This window comes from Hyperolius riggenbachi, chromosome 10 (genome assembly GCF_040937935.1).
Source record: "Hyperolius riggenbachi isolate aHypRig1 chromosome 10, aHypRig1.pri, whole genome shotgun sequence".
NCBI classification, from domain to species: domain Eukaryota; kingdom Metazoa; phylum Chordata; class Amphibia; order Anura; family Hyperoliidae; genus Hyperolius; species Hyperolius riggenbachi.
The window spans coordinates 116,739,643-116,760,168 of record NC_090655.1 but is presented as its reverse complement, the minus strand read 5'-3'; the positions used below and the strand labels follow the sequence as shown (position 1 = coordinate 116,760,168).

Sequence of the window (20,526 nt, the reverse complement as noted above, 5' to 3'; positions counted from 1 at the left end):
TTAGAAGGGGATTTAGGTGTGGCCATGTAGGTTAGTGTTAATTTAGGGTTAGGCAACAATTTGGTGTTTGAAGGAGTTTTGTCTGGCATTCTACAATAATGTTTAATACCTCAAAAACCTGTAACAGATGCAGCTTCTGTGGAACCACAAGGCTCAGCATGTCCTACACATCAGTGAGATCTAGGGATGAGCCTAGGGATTCCATAAACAAATGCTCAGAAAAAGAACACGAATTTGAAACAGCGGACCGCAGCATGGGGTGTTAAGTCACCTTTGACGCCTCCTGTGTGCGCTGCCCTCCATGGTGCGTTTTAGCTCACCAGCTACTTCCTCTTTTTGAGCTGTGAAAGAGGAAGTATTGTGAACTGAAGGGCAGCGCACAGAGGAGGTGTCAAGGGTGATCTAACCCCTCATGCCGCGACCTGCTGTACTTCAAGTTTGTGTTTTGTTCCAAGTCATTGAGAACAGCATTTAGATGCGGAACGCTCCCTAGTGAGATCAAACTGAGAGGCTGCATTGTACACAGAGAGGCCTAATTGTACACAGAGAGGCCTAATTGTACACAGAGAGGCCTAATTGTACACAGAGAGGCTGCATTGTACACAGAGAGGCTGCATTGTACACAGAGAGGCTGCATTGTACACAGAGAGGCTGCATTGTACACAGAGAGGCTGCATTGTACACAGAGAGGCTGCATTGTACACAGAGAGGCTGCATTGTACACAGAGAGGCTGCATTGTACACAGAGAGGCTGCATTGTACACAGAGAGGCTGCATTGTACACAGAGAGGCTGCATTGTACACAGAGAGGCTGCATTGTACACAGAGAGGCTGCATTGTACACAGAGAGGCTGCATTGTACACAGAGAGGCTGCATTGTACACAGAGAGGCTGCATTGTACACAGAGAGGCTGCATTGTACACAGAGAGGCTGCATTGTACACAGAGAGGCTGCATTGTACACAGAGAGGCTGCATTGTACACAGAGAGGCTGCATTGTACACAGAGAGGCTGCATTGTACACAGAGAGGCTGCATTGTACACAGAGAGGCTGCATTGTACACAGAGAGGCTGCATTGTACACAGAGAGGCTGCATTGTACACAGAGAGGCTGCATTGTACCCCGAGAGGCTGCATTGTACCCCGAGAGGCTGCATTGTACCCCGAGAGGCTGCATTGTACCCCGAGAGGCTGCATTGTACCCCGAGAGGCTGCATTGTACCCCGAGAGGCTGCATTGTACCCCGAGAGGCTGCATTGTACCCCGAGAGGCTGCATTGTACCCCGAGAGGCTGCATTGTACCCCAAGAGGCTGCATTGTACCCCAAGAGGCTGCATTGTACCCCATGAGGCTGCATTGTACCCCATGAGGCTGCATTGTACCCCAAGAGGCTGCATTGTACCCCAAGAGGCTGCATTGTACCCCAAGAGGCTGCATTGTACCCCAAGAGGCTGCATTGTACCCCAAGAGGCTGCATTGTACCCCAAGAGGCTGCATTGTACCCCAAGAGGCTGCATTGTACCCCAAGAGGCTGCATTGTACCCCAAGAGGCTGCATTGTACCCCAAGAGGCTGCATTGTACCCCAAGAGGCTGCATTGTACCCCAAGAGGCTGCATTGTACCCCAAGAGGCTGCATTATACACTGAGAAGCTGCATTATAAAAGTGAACTGCTATTTTTTTTTTTTTTTGTAAGGATTCAAGTCAGCAGGGTCTGAGAGGGCATGCTGGCTGGGACTCCACAGGTTTTGTTAGTGCATCCTGGCTCTAGTCCTTTACAAGGTTAAAAAGCAATGAAGGGGAGGAAGCCAAACGACAGGATGCATCTTGATGTGCTGGTGGAAACTGACCTTAGGTCACAGCTTGTGTGCCAGGCTTTTGTCAGCTTAGGCAGTGGGTCCCTCAATTTGGTAGTTTAGCCTGTGTGTCTTACAGCAGCAGGGACTTCCCTGCTCTCTATTGCACAGCAGCTGGCTGCGTCTCTCTGATGATGAGACGCACTGCGACTGTTTCTGATTGCATCACATGTGTAGATGTATCCACGTCTATAACCTTTACTTATAATTACTGCTACTGGACTAACAGTGCCGAAGATGTCTCTTCTCTCCAGCAACTCGTGCTGCCCCCACGCACAGGAATCCTTGCAGAGGCATATAATTACCTTCTCCTGCTGCTGGGTCCTCTTCTCTTCATCTCTCGATCTCACCCACTCTGCTACAGCCAATCATGCATAACCACTAATAGTCATGTGACATAACTATGCATGTGTGGCTGAAGCAGATAGAGGATCGGGAAGATGAGAAGATCCAGTGACACAGGTAACTATACCAGCTTTAGTGTGCTCCCGCTCTGTACTTCTCTCCACTAAACAGCGGCGGCAGCACAATCAAAAAGGGCGGTGTTTGATGATCAGGAAGACAGCCAGTATATTACCACATATGATCCATTTCTCCCACAGCAGGCGCCTGTAGGCACGTGCCTACAGTGCCTAGTGGGAAATCTGGCCCTGATCACCCCCATACATCAGGAGAAGCAGGCAGTGTACATATCCCATAAAATGACAGTTGGGGGGGAGCAGCGGCTCGGTCAGAGTGACCATCACCCCCATAAGTCAGGAGAAGCAGGCAGTGTACATATCCCATAAAATGACAGTGGCGAGGGGAGCAGCGGCTTGGTCTGTGTGGCCATCACCCCCATAAGTCAGGAGAAGCTGGCAGTGTACAATTAAAAAAAGAATCCAGAGGCAGATAGGACCATCGGCTTGGACACAGCGACCATGCTTAAAGGACAAGTGTAGTAGGGGGAAATGGAGAATGCCAAATGCATTTCTTTTAAAACAAAACCAGTTGCCTGGCAGCCCTGCTGGTCTGTTTGGCTGCAGTAGTATTTGAATCAAACCAGAAACAAGCATGCAGCTAATCTTGTCAGAAATCTGACACAAATATCAGAAACACCTGATCTGCTGCATGCTTGTTCAGAGTCTATGGCTAAAAGTATTAATGATAGAGGATCAGCAAGATAGCTTTGGGAACTGGTATTGCTTAAAAGGAAATAAATATGGCAGCCTCCATATACCTCTCAATACAGTTGTCCGCGGGAAGAACATGGAGGCTGTCCTATTTATTTCCTTTGAAACAATACCAGTTGCCTGGCTATCTTGCTAATCCTCTGCCTCTAATACTTTTAGCCATAGACCTGGAACAAGCATTATTTATTTATTATTTATTGTATTTATAAAGCGCCAACATATTGCGCAGCGCTGGACATTAGTTTAGGTTACAGACAATATTTAGGGGTGACATACAGCAAAATGACAATACATGAATATATGAATACAAGAAAGACCAGATCATGCAGCACAGTATGAGTACAAGGTAATGCTTAGTCAGTCACTGGATGGGAGCATGGAGATTAGGCAAGTTAGGTTCACTCAGATGCATAGCATGGGTTCACAGTAATGGAGGTGCATGATCAGGTAGGACACAAAAGGAGGAGGACCCTGCCCAATGGCTTACAATCTAGAGGGAGAGGTAAGGACACAAAAGGTAGGGGACCAGAGTTCAGCTGTGCATTTAGAGCACTTGTGAGGGGTAGTAGGCCAGAGTGAAAAGGTTAGTTTTGAGGGCTTTCTTGAAGATGTTGAAGGAGGGGGCTGCCCTAATGGGTAGAGGTAGGGAGTTCCATAGTGTTGGAGCAGCTCTTGAGAAGTCCTGGAGGCGTGCATGGGACTGGGTGATGCGGGGGGGGGGGGGGGGGGGGGGCGGTTAGGCGAAGCTAGGTGTGTACCTCTGAGTAAGATCGGAAATGTAGGTTGGACAGGTTTTGTGGACAGATTTGTAGGTCAGACACAGTATCTTGAATCTGATTCTGGACTGGATAGGAAGCCAGTGGAGGGATTCAAGGAGGGGATCCGCCGTAGTGGAGCGATGGGAGCAGTGGATAATTCTTGCTGCCGCATTAATGATGGACTGCAGTGGGGCTGTTCGGGTCATAGGGAGACCAGACAGCAGGGCATTGCAGTAGTCAAGGCGGGAAATTATGAGGGCATGGATGAGGAGTTTGGTGGTGGCAGAGGTCAGGAAAGGGTGAATCTTACAGATGTTACGAAGGTGGAAGTTGCAGGACTTTGTGAGGTTTTGGATGTGCGGAGTCCAGGGTGACACCCAGACAGCGGGCTTAAGAGGTAGGGTGAATGGTAGTGTGGTTAACAGTGACATGCACATCTGGGAGGTTCATGGATGGCCAGGGTGGGAAGATCATAAATTCCGTTTTGTCTAGATTTAGTTTCAGGAACCTAGCGGACATCCAGGAGGAGATGGCTGATAGGCAGGAGGAGAACTTGTCCATGGCAGTGGTGGATATGTCAAGGGTGTGGAGGTACACCTGGGTATCATCTGCATACAGATGATAGTTAAACCCCATGGAGGAGATAACCTTGCCAATGGAGGATGTGTATAGGGTGAACAGTAGGGGGCCAAGGACTCCCACCGAGAGGTGGTTGGGGTGGACGAGGACTCATTGAAGGCGGTCGTGAAGGAGCGGTTGGAGAGGTAGGTTGAAAGCCAGGACAGGGCGAGATTGTGAATGCCCATGGACTGGAGGGATTGGAGGAGTAGGGGATGATCTACTGTGTCAAAAACTGCTGAAAGGTCAAGGAGGAGGAGAATGGACGCCGTGCCAGTTCATTGCCCGCAGCCCCGCTCCAGCCTCCTTCTTCCGGTGTCTGTTCCAACACCGGCAGGCGAGCAGGGCTACGGCAAGATGGCTGCCGGAGCCATGTACTGGAGACTATTTGTGTCTCCAGTACAGGGCTACGGGCGCCATCTTGCCGAAGCCCTGTCAGCGCGGAAGAGAAGATCAGGAGCAAGATGGTCCCGGGAGCAGCGCACCAGAGACCGGAGACTTCTGCCGGGTGAGTAAATGCTTTCTTTTTTGGTGAAATGTTTGCCCGCATTGCGTTTATTTTCTGGTGAAATGTTTGCTTGCATTGCGTTTCTTTTCTGGTGAAATGTTTGCCCGCATTGCGTTTATTTTCTGGTGAAATGTTTGCCTGCATTGCGTTAATTTTCTTGTGAAATGTTTGCCCGCATTGCGTTTATTTTCTGGTGAAATGCTTGCCTGCATTGCGTTAATTTTCTTGTGAAATGTTTGCCCGCATTGCGTTTCTTTTCTGGTGAAATGTTTGCCCGCATTGCGTTTATTTTCTGGTGAAATGTTTGCCCGCATTGCGTTTTATTTTGTGCTGACATGTTGCCCATTGCGTTTATTTTCTGGTGTCCGGGGTTACTGTTACTGCATTTATTATTTAATGGTCATAGATGGCTATGTTTGCTGCTTTGTGGTTATGGTATACTATTAGCATCACACAGTTTCTGCACACCCATGATGCAAAGTCTCGTTTGTCCACATCATGGCGTAAACACTGCTTTCTTATGCCTCGCTGTTACATCATTACGTTAGCTCCGCCCATACAATGTCATGGCCACGTCCATTTTTGCCGCGGCGCAGCCCCCCCCCCCCAGTCTTCGTCCCTGCGCGCTCCTCAGTCCTCCCCACTTTTCCCACGCCCCCCCCCCCTCCCCGTCCCAGGTTGGACCCACAAAAATCTGGTCACTCTACTTAATGAGCTCTGCTGAACTCCATCGCTAAGTGAATTTAGTGGCAGACATTCTTACTTATTTGTAAGACGTTTGTGGCATTTTTTTTTGCATTCTTCATATGGATGCCATTTTGGATTTTACTTACCGTATATTTATTTGCTGTGAAAACATTGTTTTATTTTATTTTTGATAATTTTCACAATAGTGCCCCTTGAAGAATATGAAAGGCTTATGGCACATATGTCCAAAGTCTGTCCTGGGGGCCAAATCCGGGCCACCAAGCCTTCTCTGATGGCCCTGAGGCTCCCTACAGTTGTTAACGCTATGCGGCACGCAGGCCGTAGCTGAGGTGCCACATGCAGGGGCAACCTTGTATCACCACTCTGCCACCCCATTTGTTCGCATATAGATCATCAGCCACCGGTGATTAGCAGCCGCCACTATGCCAGCAGCAGTAACAGCCAGTGATTAGCAACTGTCATTGTACCAGTAGCACTATGTCTGCAAATTAAAAGGGACATGCTAACTGCACATGGTATATAGGTTATTTCTGTGGAAATGTTTTATTTGACAAAATGTCACAAGCATAGTGTACCAAACCGTCATCATCAAAATTGTGTTTAATTTCACTAGTTTGGACCCCTAGCACTCTCAAGAACGATGATATGGCTCTTGGCCTAAAAAGTTTGGACACCCTTGGCTTATTTAATCATGAGAGTAAGGATTTTTAGTCCTAATATTCCTATCTTCTTGGAAATTTTGCAGAAGGGCCTTGATAGTGTTCTTAAACAACGTATGCTTAAACTAAATCTGTAGCTAAAGAAAAATCCGATATTTCCCAGTACTTCCAAGGGCTCCCAACGGTTGATGAAGCTGTTTTCAAATACGGTAGTTGGTAGAAAACAGCTAATGGGGGTGACAGCGCTGAAGCAAGGGGACTGAGAGGAAAGGGAGGGCTCTTTAGGACCCAGAGACTTCTTTGTACATAGGTAACTGTTATTTTTTTTTAATCCCTACACTTTAAAGTGCAAGCATATATTTGAATGCATTTTTCTGACAGCAGATATATTTTTATGACCCAGATCCACTAGGGGAGTATAGGGGGCCAAAATAGACAGACAAAAAAAGACCCTTCCCTCCCCGTCCGCCCCCCCCCCCCCCCCCTTCCCCGAGGAGTTCTACTGGTTTTAGAACTCTCAGTAAACAAACATTCTGCAGAGATCACCTGATGGGACTAAAGATCTCACCACCTGTGATGAATTTCAAGATGTAAATCGGGTGAGGAAAGATTTTTTTTACAATGGGTTAATACTGACTAAATCATACCTCCCAACTTTTTGAGATAAGAAAGAGGGACATTTAAGCCCCAGCCCTAACCACACCCCCAGAACACCCCTAGTCTTGCATACCATAAAGATTTCAGAAGAAGTATGTTTTATAATTTAAGCCACATTAGTCCTTTCTATCCTGATTCATTTTACTTTATATTAACATTTGAAAACAAGAAATCTATCAATTTAAATGATGGGGATAAAGTTTAGAATCAGTTAAATGCATGTTTCAGGAGAAAAATACATATATTTACATAGATCTGTACATCTGTCCTGAAAGAGGGACAGAGGGTTTGGGTTCCCAAAAGAGGGACAGAGGGTTTGGGTTTCCAAAAGGACAGTTGGGAGACTAAATAATTTATAAAATACATAAAAAAAAAGGAATTTTATTCATTGGCCTCAATTCATAAAGCATTACCGCATGCAGTAATGCTGAAAACAGCAGACTTTCCCGAGCACTTAGCAAAGTGTCAATTCATAAAGGATGTTACCGCATAAAAAACTGAAATTACCAAGCAGTGAGGAAAATTACCGACTTGGCTGTAGTTACCTCCAACACCTGCCAGTAAATTGTCAGCAAATGTCAATTCATAAAGCCTTCAACAAGTGGTAAGCCAGACGGTAATTACCGACACCTCTAATGAGGTCTTATCAAGTTACCAACACCTCTGGTGAGATCTTAACAATGCAAAGTGCAGGGAGCCGAAAGTCTATGCAGGGAGCTGCAGTCTCTGTGAGTCTGTGCAGGGAGCTGAAGTCTATGTGAGTCATCTATGCAAGGAGCCGAAGTCTGTGTTAGTCATCTGTGTGAGTCATCTGTGCAGGGAGCTGAAGTCTGTGTGAGTCATCTGTGCAGGGAGCTGAAGTCTGTGCAGGGAGCCAAAGTCTCTGTGAATTGTCTGTGCAGGGAGCCGAAGTCTGTGTGAGTCATTTGTGCAGGGAACCGAAGTCTGTGTGAGTCATCTGTGCAGGGAGCTGAAGTCTGTGTGAGTCATCTGTGCAGGGAGCTGAAGTCTGTGTGAGTCATCTGTGCAGGGAGCTGAAGTCTGTGTGAGTCATCTGTGCAGGGAGCTGAAGTCTTTGCAAGTCCGTGCAGGGAACCGTAATTACAGCTTGTAACAAAAGAGAGATATTACCATACTTCTGCTGTACCGCTCAATGGGCTGCGGTAATTTACTGAACTTCAAAGGCAGCTGTGAAAATCTTTATGAATTAGCACACAAGGGTCTAAAATACCGAATGCGGTATTTTCCCTCCCATATTTTTTTTACCGCAAAGCCTTTTATGAATTGAGGCCATTGTTATTTTCACTATAGTTCCTCTTTAAATTCAGTGTGGTTGTCCAGGATCCATCACTCCTGAAAATGCAAGTCATTTCTCTATGTCCCTGAAAGTCAGACACACATCTAGAACCACTGGTTAGCTTATACATTTTGAAGAGCAACTCCAATCCAAGCTGCACACAGCCTGTTTCGGACTTCCTGGTCCTCATCAGTGCGCATGGCCATGTGAATCCATGCTATGCCCGGTATTTCTGCAATTCCAGGGAGGGAGTAAAGCTTTGGTCAGATGGGTAAAGCAGAATGATGAATTAGGTTATAAGACTACTGTAGAAATGTCATTGCAGGTCTAAAGATTAAATATTCGGGGCAGCTACTTGATCTAATATTATTAAATTTAGGAATCCCTACAATTTAGATATAAGAAGGATCATGTTAGAAGTGGTCTTCCCTTCTCTATGCTTCGTTCTGTGTGACGTGTCGGCGTACCTGGGAGTTCAGATTCCTCTATTCAGTAATTGAATTTCCTGGAGTCCTTCAGGATTTTCTTTGGGAAAGCACTTGGGGTTTAGGGGATAAGGAAGGGCCTTTTAAGGGACCTATACACTGGTTGATTTCAGCCATCGAACGATCGATCGAATCGATCGGCCGCAATTAGATGCATGATTGATCAGCCGATCGAATTGTGTCCGATTTCGATCGATTTGATCTATCTGACAGGATGGAAAATCAGGCAGCAGATCGATCGCCCATAGAGTTGCATTGGATCTAGTGGTGCAATAATGCATTTAGATCAATAGGTTTCCAATAGATTTCATTCTGTGGCACACATCAGATAGATTCCTGTCAGATTCGACCTGACAAGCATCTGATAGAAATCTATCTGATGGTCTAATCTGCTGCAAATCTATCAGTGTATGGCCGCCTTTAAACTCTTGGCATACCTGTTGTAAAGGACTTGTGGAAATCTCATTGCTACACTAACCTTCTGCGATCTATTTCAGCTGGACAGTTGCGAGAGTCCCTGGTGTAGAATGCATTTCTTTTGGTCACACAGAGAACATTATTGCATTCCATGTGATCAAACTGTATACCTGATGTACAAATTGCTGTGTAATAGTTTGCTCTCTCCACCCACTCAGCCTGATTTCTTTTTGGCTTGAGTACCTTGAATTTTTGAAGATTCAACTCACCATGTTATCTGAGAGGTAGATTATTCTTTTTACTTCTCATCACCTGGGTCTGATAAAACCTTAACCTGTTGATATATAGTTAAGTCAGTGGATAGAGCTATAAGAGCACACAAGCTATTGAAAAACCACAGTTCACTCCCAGTTTGTTTTGCTGGTATTGATGAGATAATTCAATTCTGAACAAAGATGGTAAAATCTGGGGAAACGGCCATACACTTTAACCACTTAAGGACCCTTCCCCTCTGAGCGGCGCAGGACGGATGATAGGATAGGCTTCTGCCTATCAGATGCCGGCGATCCCCGGCCAATCAGAGGCCGGGGATCGCCGATCTCCCTTACGGCGTTTCCATGCTATACCACTAACGACCCGCCGACGCCTATCGGCGTTAGGCGGTCGTTAAGTGGTAAAGTGGACCTGAACTCTTGCACAGGACAGAAGGAAAACCTAGAGAAATGCACCCTGTATGTATTTAGAAAGTTTAGCCTGTCTAATTCCCCCTCATCTGTGACTAATCACAAGTATAATTCTATCTCTCAGCTGTGTCCGCTTTGAAATTTTGGCAGCCTCAGCGGAGCAAGCTAATTTGTAAACACAGGATATTAATCCTATGTCTGGTTCTATGAAAGTTGGAAGTAGACACACTGCAGATTTATTGCATGATTTGTATCAGCTGTAACAAAGAAATGTACCAGAGACGAGAGCCAATAAAAGTTTTATACATACCTAGGGCTTCCTCCAGCCCGATGTGTACGGAAAGCTCCCACGCCGCCGTCCTTAGCCTTCTCCATCTCTGGTACCGGGTCCCATAAGTTCTGCCAGTTGCGGCCAGTCTGCGCGAGAGAAGTGCGCTCTCAACATATGTCTTCAGCGGCCATATACGTATAAAACGTTTATTAAATCTTGTCTCTGGTTTTCTTTAAAGATTATTATGCTGTTGCATACCTTTTTAGAAGGGGGGTAGGGGGAAATAGAGTTGAACTTACCCAGGGCTTCTAATGGTCCCCCGCAGACGTCCTGTGCCCACACAGCCACTCACTGATGCTCCAGTTCAATTCTGGAATTTCTGACTTTAAAGTCTTAAAAACCACTGCGCCTGCATGGCCACGCCTTCGCTGCCACTGACGTCACCAGGAGTGTATTGCGCAGGCCCAGTACAGTCTGCCAGTGGTTTTCTGACTTTAAAGTCGGAAATTTCAGAAGGGAACCGGAGGCGGGGCCCGGAGCATCAGTGAGTGGCTGTGCAGGCGCAGGACATCTGCGGGGGACCATTAGAAGCCCCAGGTGAGTTCAACTCCTTTTTTTTCCCCCCCCTACAGAAGTCCTTTAACAAAATATACATTAATCATGCCAAATTTGTCACCTTTTTATACTGTTTGAATTCTTTATTTTTTTTATATATGTATACGCTTTAATTTTGATCAGAATGCTTGATATGTTATACTTATATTTAATCTGAATTTAACCATGTCTTTGTAACAGATGATGACAGACATGACATAGCAATTAAAACCACAAGGGTGGAATTGGTGAATCCATATGCTCCTCTCCAGCGTCTTCCATTGGTTCTACCTCCTGTTCCACATTCTAGAATTCCTGCCGTTTCCCCCAATGTGGTAAGAATTGCCCTCCCCCACGGTGACTACAATGCACTGAGGTGGAGATGCTCTTGTCATAGACATATACTGAAAAGTGGTAGCCTAAATTCATTGCACAGTGAGTGAACTTTTGTTATATTTTTCAAGGGTTTCCAGTGTATGTGAACTGAAATCCCTAAAGACCACCATCGCCCGGCTTCTTCAGTAAGACACCTTAAAGTGCAGTTATGAATTGCAGTCCCTTACTCTTACTAGAGCGGAGGGATTTGGGATTCTGGAAGGGGTTACTATAGCCAAGTTGTCACTCACCACTCCTCCCAGACAAGACAACTGAGCTACTGCTCAGCCACCCACCCTGGGGTGATTGGAATGCTCTTTTAGCAAAAGCATGCTCTTTTAGCTATGGCAACAAGCTCCTGAGGACTTGAAAAGGATCCTGTCTATCAGGCATAATATGGTTTAGAAGCAAAGGTCATGTGACTGTACTGTTGATTGTAAATTCCAGACATTTCAGCAGTTTATTCAAACTTTTATTCTTATTTTGTTATGGGAAATAGACTGTTGTAGGCAGTAACCAACAAGCAACCATTTACATTTTAAGCTGATTGAGCCAGATCACTTAATAGACGATAATACTTGCTCAATTCGCTTTTCTCCTAGGTGATATTTTCACACCTTATCAATAAAATGCCTTTTAGGCCAAAAGCAAGCAAGAAAATACTTAAGGCCGGTACACATGCTGGATTGATGTCACCCGATCGGGACCTGATCCCTCAAGTGACATCACTGGGCCAAGGCTTTACAGAGGCTGAGACAGCTGTACAGCTGATGGTGCTTTCTGTAATAAAGCAGGGAGGCAGAGAGCCGATGGAGAAGTGCAGACGTGATATCATGTGGCAGGTGGGGTTATCGCAAGGAAAAAGGTATTGGCCATTGCTCTGTCAAGTTACGGTAATCCGCCTTACTGATCGCTGGTCAGGCAGGGGCTGCTGTACTTGTGCCAGTTTTAATCTAGCAAGTGTACAGAGCTTTTGAATAATTTTGACAGTACTTTTTCATCTACTTTTTGGTACTTTATCAATTGCAGAGTACTGAAAAGTTATGAGAGTTAGGAGAAAACTTAGAAAAAGTGAACTGAAAAAGGGCCAATGTCTTCAGAAGATAAAGTCAAATCAGTTAACAGACAATTTCCATTTGCCATGGTCACCAGACTTTGCATTTCCTAATTGCTATGTGTTCCACCTTATTCAATAAGTTTATGCATGGAAAGAACAAATTCTACAAGCACTTATTTCACATTCACTGGAGTGATGAGAGAAGTATCTGAGGAAAGTTTTCTAAATATTAGACAATACAGTAGTAGAGGAAGTGTAGATTCATTACTAACTTAAGGTGGACCTGAACTCATGCACAGAACACGAGGAAAACACATATTAATCTACCATGTATGTATTCAGAGAGATTAGCCTGTGTAATCCCCCCTCATCTGTGACTAAGCGCAACTGTAATTTGATCTCTCCGCTGTGTTAGCACAGGAATCTCGACAGTCCTCGGCAGGGCAGCTAATTTGTATACACAGGATGTTAACCCTATGTCTGCTTCCATAAAAGCAGGAAGTAGACCACTACAGATTTATTGCAGGATTTGTATCAGCTGAAACAAATATATATTTTTCTGTAAAGATTATTATGCTGTTGCTTATCTTTTAGAGCAAAGAGGAAGTTCTGAGTTCAGGTCCGCTTTAAGAAAAACATTTTATTCAATTAATGGTCCCTCAGTGTAGTTCTTAAAGAACCCGTCATCAATGAAATCGCATATCTTGTAAGAAAAGGGTACCTGATGTGAGGAAAAGAAAATATTTAGAAACTTGGCTCAGTAGGGGGAAACCTCCCGCTCTTCCTATATTCCTCTGAACTGCGCTGGGATCCTTAGGAGATAATCAGTAATAATGTGGAATATGGTGCTTGTGGCTGTGCATTCCTCCGTGTTCAATCTTGGATGCCTTGCACAGACACAGTGTAGGACCTGCACAGTAGTATGGGGGCACAGCTTTTTGCTCTTTGCTGCTGCACAGGCCCTAACCCTACATGTGAGGGCTTGATGAGGATTGCAGAAGCTTCTGGAGCAATCCAGAGGCTTCCCTCTACAGTGGTCCGTATCCATTTTTTTCACTTCAGATTCTTTTCAAATGCTTTTGATAATTCCAATCACCAAGAAAGAGTGGGAGATGCTAAAACATGTACTGTGTAAATTAGGCAATAGCACTATTGTGGCATATGAAATTGGGAAGACAGCATTACATCAGATAATTTCAAAACAAAGGCATGGAGTTTTGTCATTAGCATTGCTAATATCTTTTATAAACCACTTTTTTTTTTTTTTGTATACTGATAACTGGTTAGTATTCTGTTATGAGGAGAACTGCAAAGCTTTTTTCCCTTTTTTCTTTTTAGTACTTTTCTTGTTTCTTTATTGCTTTAATAATTCTATTTTTATCCTTCACTGTCTTTTCTATCCTTCTACCTGTTTCTGTTTTCTTTAACTTCAGTGTGTTCTGTTCTCTTTCCGCCTGCTGTCTCTGCTATGGGCTGTTCAATGTGGTAGTGCTTAAAATGCAACCGCGTCCTCCGGAGCAAAAAGAGAGGCAAATCCTCCCACGTATGTATGCAATCTTCTGTACTGAACAACCTCATATGGCCAGTGCCGCTTGTGCAGCTCCCATGCAATAGTCATATAGAAAACCATTCATACTTTATATTTATACTTACATTTATGTAGTATTGTTCATTAAAAAGAATAGTAATATAAATTATATTAGGGAGGTAATCATCATTTCACATATCAGTCTAAAGGTGTCTACACATGAAACAATCATTTTATATTTCTTTTCAATTTGAGAATTGCAATCAATGTTTCTGATTGTAACTTTTGAGAAATCTGACAAATCTGAAAAATTGATCCGATTTTTCCACTAAGAGAGGTCAGAGGTCAGATTACTGTTTATCACTGCAGATAAGCTGACTTGTAGGGATCTGCCTATCTGCAGGTTATATACCATGAGCAGGGCCCCCCTATGCAGAGCACGTGTTGGAGCGCGCAGGTGGAAGTATATCTACGGTACTTGTCCTCGCTCCAGCTTGCATCCTCACGTTTCCCTGGCAGCTTCTGTAATACCCGCTAGAGCTCCGGGATCAAAAGCCGTCACATGACAGAAAGATTGGAGCTCTAGTGGAGAGTTTAGAAGCTGCCTGGAAGATGCAGAGACTGCATTTGTAGTAAAGAGGGGTAGATATGCTTTGACCAGCACACTCCAACATGCACTCTGCATGGGATGCTAGGGTGCTACATTTGGGGTTTGCTAATCGGTGGGTCATGGCTTTTTGGCCTATTTTTTTAGGCCAAAAATAGGGGGGGGGGTGGACTTATCTGCAGGCAACCTATACGTGGGGATATACAGCACATTTATCACTAAAAAAAAAATTCCAAGCAACCATTCAAAAGTTTTCTTTGTATCCTGTGAAGCAATCTTTACATATCCGTAAATTTGGAAAGCTGCACAATTTCCATAATTTTGTCCCTGAACTCAACTACAGTGAATTTCAAATGACACAATCAAGATCTCACTAACCTCTTTTAGTTTAACAAAATATGTCATATGAACCATTTCAAAATTACAGCCACCTTTATACAGGGTCTTCCATCTTTATAGACTCAAATGAATTTGGGCAAACTAATAAGCATAAATAGTATGAATATGCTCAGTTCTTTATTAAAAATCCTTTGCAGTCTGCAGCTACTTGAAACCTGCAAACCTACGGATGTCACCAAATACTGGGTTTCTTTTGTGGTGATGCTGTGACTGGCCTGCAATGCACTTGCTATGTGTGTGTTCCTTCTTTCTTTAGTTCTGCCTTCAGCAAGTCAATTCTGTTTTAATATGAGTAGTTCAGTTGACTGGTCCAACCACTTGCAAATATTCCACTCCTCTTCCTTAAAAGGCTTTTGGATTGCTTTACATAGGAAAGTTCTCACCAGTTGTACAACATTTACTGGATCTGAACACTTTTTATAGTGTTCTACATTTCAGAATTTGTCCTGCTGCTACTGTCACCAGTCCTATCAATAAACAGTAGCGACACGGGACCTAAAACTGCAGTGTGCTGCGGTTACCATCACTGGCAGAGTAGTGCATAATAATCCATGTGTAATAAGTCCAGGTTAGACCACAACACCAGGAAATGTGGACAAAGTACCTAAAATAGCACACACTAATGGTAATAAAGTAAGAGGCAGGTGAACATTGGGGCAGGGAACACTCTACATGCGTTTTTGCGCGTTTTGCCGCGAACGGCAAAACGCGCACGATTTTAGAGGCTATTGAAATTAATAGCCTAGCGCAGGAAACGCTGTGCCGCATGCGTTTGTGCGCGTTTGCGTTCGCGTTTTTCTCCGCGTTTTCTAAACGCACAGTTTTCTGCTTTTTCCCGCACGTTGCATGGCAGTACATGCCATGCAATCGCATAAACGCGGAAACGCACGCGGAAAAACGCACGCGTTAGACGCGACCGCAAAACCCGATGGAAACCTAGGAAACACAGGGGAAAACGGCCCTGCAAGTGTGTTCCCTGCCTAAAGGTAATGGAGATGTACAGGTGTCTCAGGGAGGAATAAAATAGGGTGTCATGGATTGGGCATTTATGCAGGTACTGCCACACTCCTTCATTGATGCTGTAACTGCTGATGGCAGTTGCACAATGAATTCAGAGGCATATAGAAATGAGATCTGCTCCATGTTTTGGAAAATCCTCCAAACTAATTGGCTGATGCTTCATCCTCTAATAAGAAAATGTTCCCAAAATGACTGCTAAAGCAACACTGGAATTTCTCAAACCTACATAATGGAAAATGTTTCAATGGCCAAGCCAGTCGCCTGATTTAAATTTAATTGAGCAAGTCTTCATTATACTGAAGAAGAAATGTAAAGTCCCTGGAACAAGCAGGGGTGTTGAAGGCGGCTGCAGTAGAGGCTTGATAGATCATCACCAGAGAAAATACTTAGGGCATGGTGCTAAAATCAGACTTCAAGTAGTCACTGCATACAAGGGATATGCAACAAAGTATACCTGCCATTTCCTTGTCCAAGATTATGCTACCCTGAAATGAGGGAATTGCCATATTTTGCAGACTATAAGACGCACCTAGGTTTAGAGGGCAAAAATCAGAAGCCATTTACTGACAGGAAAGTGTTTTATGGCTGTAATTACTTATCAGTGAGGGTTATGCTATAGTCTGACCCAGTCGGAAGTGGACAGAAACTGTAACTTGCATACCTGATGTTTAACTCTTTCAGGCAGAGAAAGAAAGAAAAGGAACACATCATAATAAATTGTGTGCTTGGCACTGTATATTCACATGTCTATCTCATTATGTCGCTTGTCACCTCGGTTGTCCTTTAAAGAAAAAAACAGCTGATGGTTTTGGCTACTGTATTCACTTATGCCATTGGTAACATCAGTTTAATACCTGTTCAATTATCTTTGAGTATGCATATTGGTGTACATTCATTTATTTTTGTTTTACATTTGTCAAATCCATTTTTTTATTGTTCTCCCGTATGTTTACACTGTTTTGCAATGGTTTGCAGGCCAATCGTTCTCAAGTTGGAAACATTATGAATCAGCGTCACCTTAATGATTTAATGTTGATCCACGGAATTCCTTTACAGCAGAGGAACCTGCATCTGATGGAAAAAGTCCTGTGAGTATTTTTCTTTCCGCTTTTTATTTATAGGTGCGGGTATGAAAAGGAATCCTACAGTGGAGGAATGTGTTGGCTGTGATTTCTGACCTGGTTCAGAAAATGCAACTTTCCTGGATACATGCTGATCCAGGTGCTTATCACGCTGGGACGTGAGAAGACAATACGTACAGAAAGTATAATACAAATGAGGTCTAGACCAGTCAGTACTTGAGCACAAGTATAGTCGTGGTACAAAAACGTAAGGCGTAATCGTAGTCGGTAAACAGCAGGGTCAACACAGGTATCAGATGACTGTCAGTTTCTAGGGATATCCCAGTAACGTAGTCAAGTCAAGCTGAGTCAGTAACAGAAATCAGATGGCTAACGTACAGAAGGAAGAGACTAGAGCAAGGTCTGGAGGCAGGCAATAATTCGGTACACAGATAATCATACAAGAATACAATATATCAGATTACTACTGCATTACAAATTACAGCTATCAATGATCAAATAATAACAGACTAACTGGAGTACATATATATGGTGTGTACCACAATATATGATGTAGCTCAAAGAAGCTAACTAGGGCCAAAAACCAGCGAACTGATTAGTATCAAGGCCAGTGAGCAACTGAAGCTCCTGGCCTTATATACTGTGGAGATGATTCCAGCGTGCAGCCTCCCAGAGAGGTGTGGTCAATGACCTCACTGCTGACACCTATTCACCCGCCTCCTGAGCCTGTAAAGGCCGCCTGATCTCGTGCGCGACTGTTCATTCTCATTACGCACGCGTGGAGGACAGAGCTCGGCTGCAGGGACGCTGGGGACGCCAGAGGGTGGTGAAGCAGCACGCTGCATGCACGAACGAGTACCAGCCAACACGCCATGACGGACGCCGCAGGACTCAGCGCTGACGGGTGAATTTGTTACAATGCTCTTGTACTAGAAGAATTCATTGCTGCATTAAATTATAAGGGGTGGTGCATGAAAAACTGTCCTGCCTGCCAAGAGCGCATTTACAGGCAGACACCAGATTGTTCCTTTTTCCTTTACTAGCGTGTTGTTTGTATGTTGTACAGAGACAGTATTTGAATTCTACTGAACAGAGAAGGAAGAGGCACCCAATAATTGCAAAGTTTTTTTTTTTTTTTAAGTTACTTTTTCTTTTCTTTTTTGAAAGGTAAGGAAAATAGCTCACCATAGTAATGTGCAAAACTTTTTATAGGTTCCTTTATTAATAATATATAATCCGAACATTTGTATAGCGCTTTTCTCCTGTCAGACTCAAAGCGCTCAAGAGCTGCAGCCACTGGGACGCGCTCAGGAGGCCACCCTGCAGTGTTAGGGAGTCTTGCCTTGAACTCCTTACTGAATAGGTACTTGACCTAGCCAGGATTCGAACCCTGGTCTCCCATGTCAAAGGCAGAGCCCTTAACTAGTACACTATTATTGAGCACTCAAAAAGACAACGCATTTGCCATTTCTTTGCACGCTTCTTTAGGTCAAGTGACAGTGTCTCGGAGAAAAAAATCTGCAGCTAGGAGCACCTGTAGGAGGCACCTGGTGCAGCTAACCACTAACAAACAAACACAGAACATTTATATCGCGCTTTTCTCCTGGCGGACTCAAAGCGCCAGAGCTGCAGCCACTAGGACGCGCTCTATAGGCAGTAGCAGTGTTAGGGAGTCTTGCCCAAGGTCTCCTACTGAATAGGTGCTGGCTTACTGAACAGGCAGAGCCGAGATTCGAACCCAGGTCTCCTGCGTCAGAGGCAGAGCCCTTAACCATTACACTATCCAGCCACTACACTATACAGGGCTCCTGTGCTCTCTGAGGGTGTGTGTGTGTGTGTGTGTGTGTGTGTGTGTGTGTGTGTGTGTGTGTGTGTGTGTGTGTGTGTGTGTGTGTGTGTGTGTGTGTGTGTGTGTGTGTGTGTGTGTGTGTGTGTGTGTGTGTGTGTGTGTGTGTGTGTGTGTGTGTGTGTGTGTGTGTGTGTGTGTGTGTGTGTGTGTGTGTGTGTGTGTGTGTGTGTGTGTGTGTTTCTGGAAAAAGGCCTTTGGACTTCTCTAGACGCCTACTTGTATTTGCATTCTACTAGTTCATGTCTCATTTTGTTTTATAGATGTTTTTACCAGGCACAATTTAATGCCTTCTAGTGACACTAGCAAAATGTTTTCTTTCAGAGATTCTGATGACAAATCACCGATGAGACCCACTTCTGCTGCTGTGATCTCAGGGAAACCACGGCCAGGCCGACCACTGGAGCACAGCTCCTCCTCATTGTCCCACAATGTCCCTTCCGCAAGAAGAAGAAACCCTCCACGAACTCTTCACCCAATCAATAATAATCCTAATAATTCTAGGTCAGGGACTCCAAAAATTGAAGAAGTCATCAGGGGAACCAGACTGTACGTATCTTGGGGTTTGGTATCTGAGTTATCTTTCTTGTTTTATCAGCTTTTAATTAACTGCTCTCTAATCAGCTCATCAAGACAGAATGTTAGTATGGCTTGGTAGTTAGCTGTAAGGTGCGTACACACGCACTACAGCAGCCAACGGCGGGTCCGTCGGCACCTTCCGCTGGGCGGGTTTTCAGCAGACTGTAGTGCGTGTGTATGCACTGTCGGCAGACTGATAAGGCTGTTCCTGAACGATCCGCCGGGCGGATCGTTCAGGAACAGCCTTATCAGTCCGCCGACAGTGCGTACACACGCACTACAGTCTGCTATAAACCCGCCCAGCGGAAGGTGCTGGCGGGCCCGTCGTTGGCTGCGGTAGTGCGTGTGTAGGCACGTTGCACACCAGCAGTTCTAGATGTGAGTTTTGCTAAATGTAAAGGACTGATTTGCTTATTCAGTAGTGATGTATCATAGGAGGTGCTTTTTGCTTACATAAAGCTGAGTAACTGCAAATATCTTCAGATTTAAAGGGAACCCGAGGTGATAGTGATATGGAGGCTGCCATATTTATTTTCTTTTCAACAACTCCAGTTGCCCGACAGACTTCCTGATCCTGTCTCTAAAATCCTTTCAGCCATAGACCCTGCACAAGCATGCAGCAGATCAGGTACTCTGACTTGACTGACTCAGGTTTTACTGCATTAGCCATATGCTTGTTCCAGGGTTTTGACTCAGAAGATCAACAGGGCTGCTAGGCAACTGACATGTTTACAAGGAAATAAATATTGCAGCATATCCCTCTTATCTCGTGTTCCCTTTAAGAAGGTAAAATTATATTTAACATAGCTTTTTCAATCACACAACATAACTACCATCCACAATATAACAATCCTACACCCCATTTAATCAGGTCCATCTTCTCCTAACCTTTGGGAAACTCTGTAACATCACATAAACATTGGTAATGTAAGGCAACTCTAATATTTTTTTAAATGTCTTTTAGACACTGAAGTGAATGTGGCCATGCTACTACTTTTTTGTAATTTAGTATGTATGTGGGACAACCATATTTTTCACTGTACTATTTATTCCTGCTAAGTTGGGCAGCATACAGTATAATGGTTGTACCTTACATCTATGAGTCAGGTCTGACTGACTGCAATCTACTTTCTATGTACCATATATCACCATAGACAGGCATATTTTGGGTGTAAAGTGGGAGGGTCAGCGTATCCATGGGGGATATATGATGGTGATGTATGCAGTGTGTGCTGCGGAGCGTGGTTTAGCAGGTATAGCTACCTTTCCTCTTTCTGGCTTGCTTCCTCTAGTGTCCTGTTCAGTTTCTCAAACTGGCCACTAGAGCGCCAGGCTTACTGCAGTCACGTGA

At 44.5% G+C, this 20,526-nt stretch overlaps 1 protein-coding gene across 8 annotated transcripts in view; it reads left to right on the top strand.

The window, feature by feature from the left end:
- Nucleotides 1-20,526, top strand: part of FAM149B1 (family with sequence similarity 149 member B1) — an 87,139-nt gene that overhangs the window by 34,490 nt on the left and 32,123 nt on the right. For 7 of the 8 annotated variants that reach the window (XM_068257645.1, XM_068257638.1, XM_068257640.1 and 4 more), the window contains 4 exons: nucleotides 10,884-11,017; nucleotides 13,604-13,657; nucleotides 16,644-16,756; nucleotides 18,921-19,145. In XM_068257645.1, coding sequence (XP_068113746.1) covers nucleotides 10,884-11,017; nucleotides 13,604-13,657; nucleotides 16,644-16,756; nucleotides 18,921-19,145 — 526 coding nt within the window. The remainder of the gene's footprint in view (nucleotides 1-10,883; nucleotides 11,018-13,603; nucleotides 13,658-16,643; nucleotides 16,757-18,920; nucleotides 19,146-20,526) is intronic. The other variant, XM_068257644.1, reaches the window with a different exon arrangement.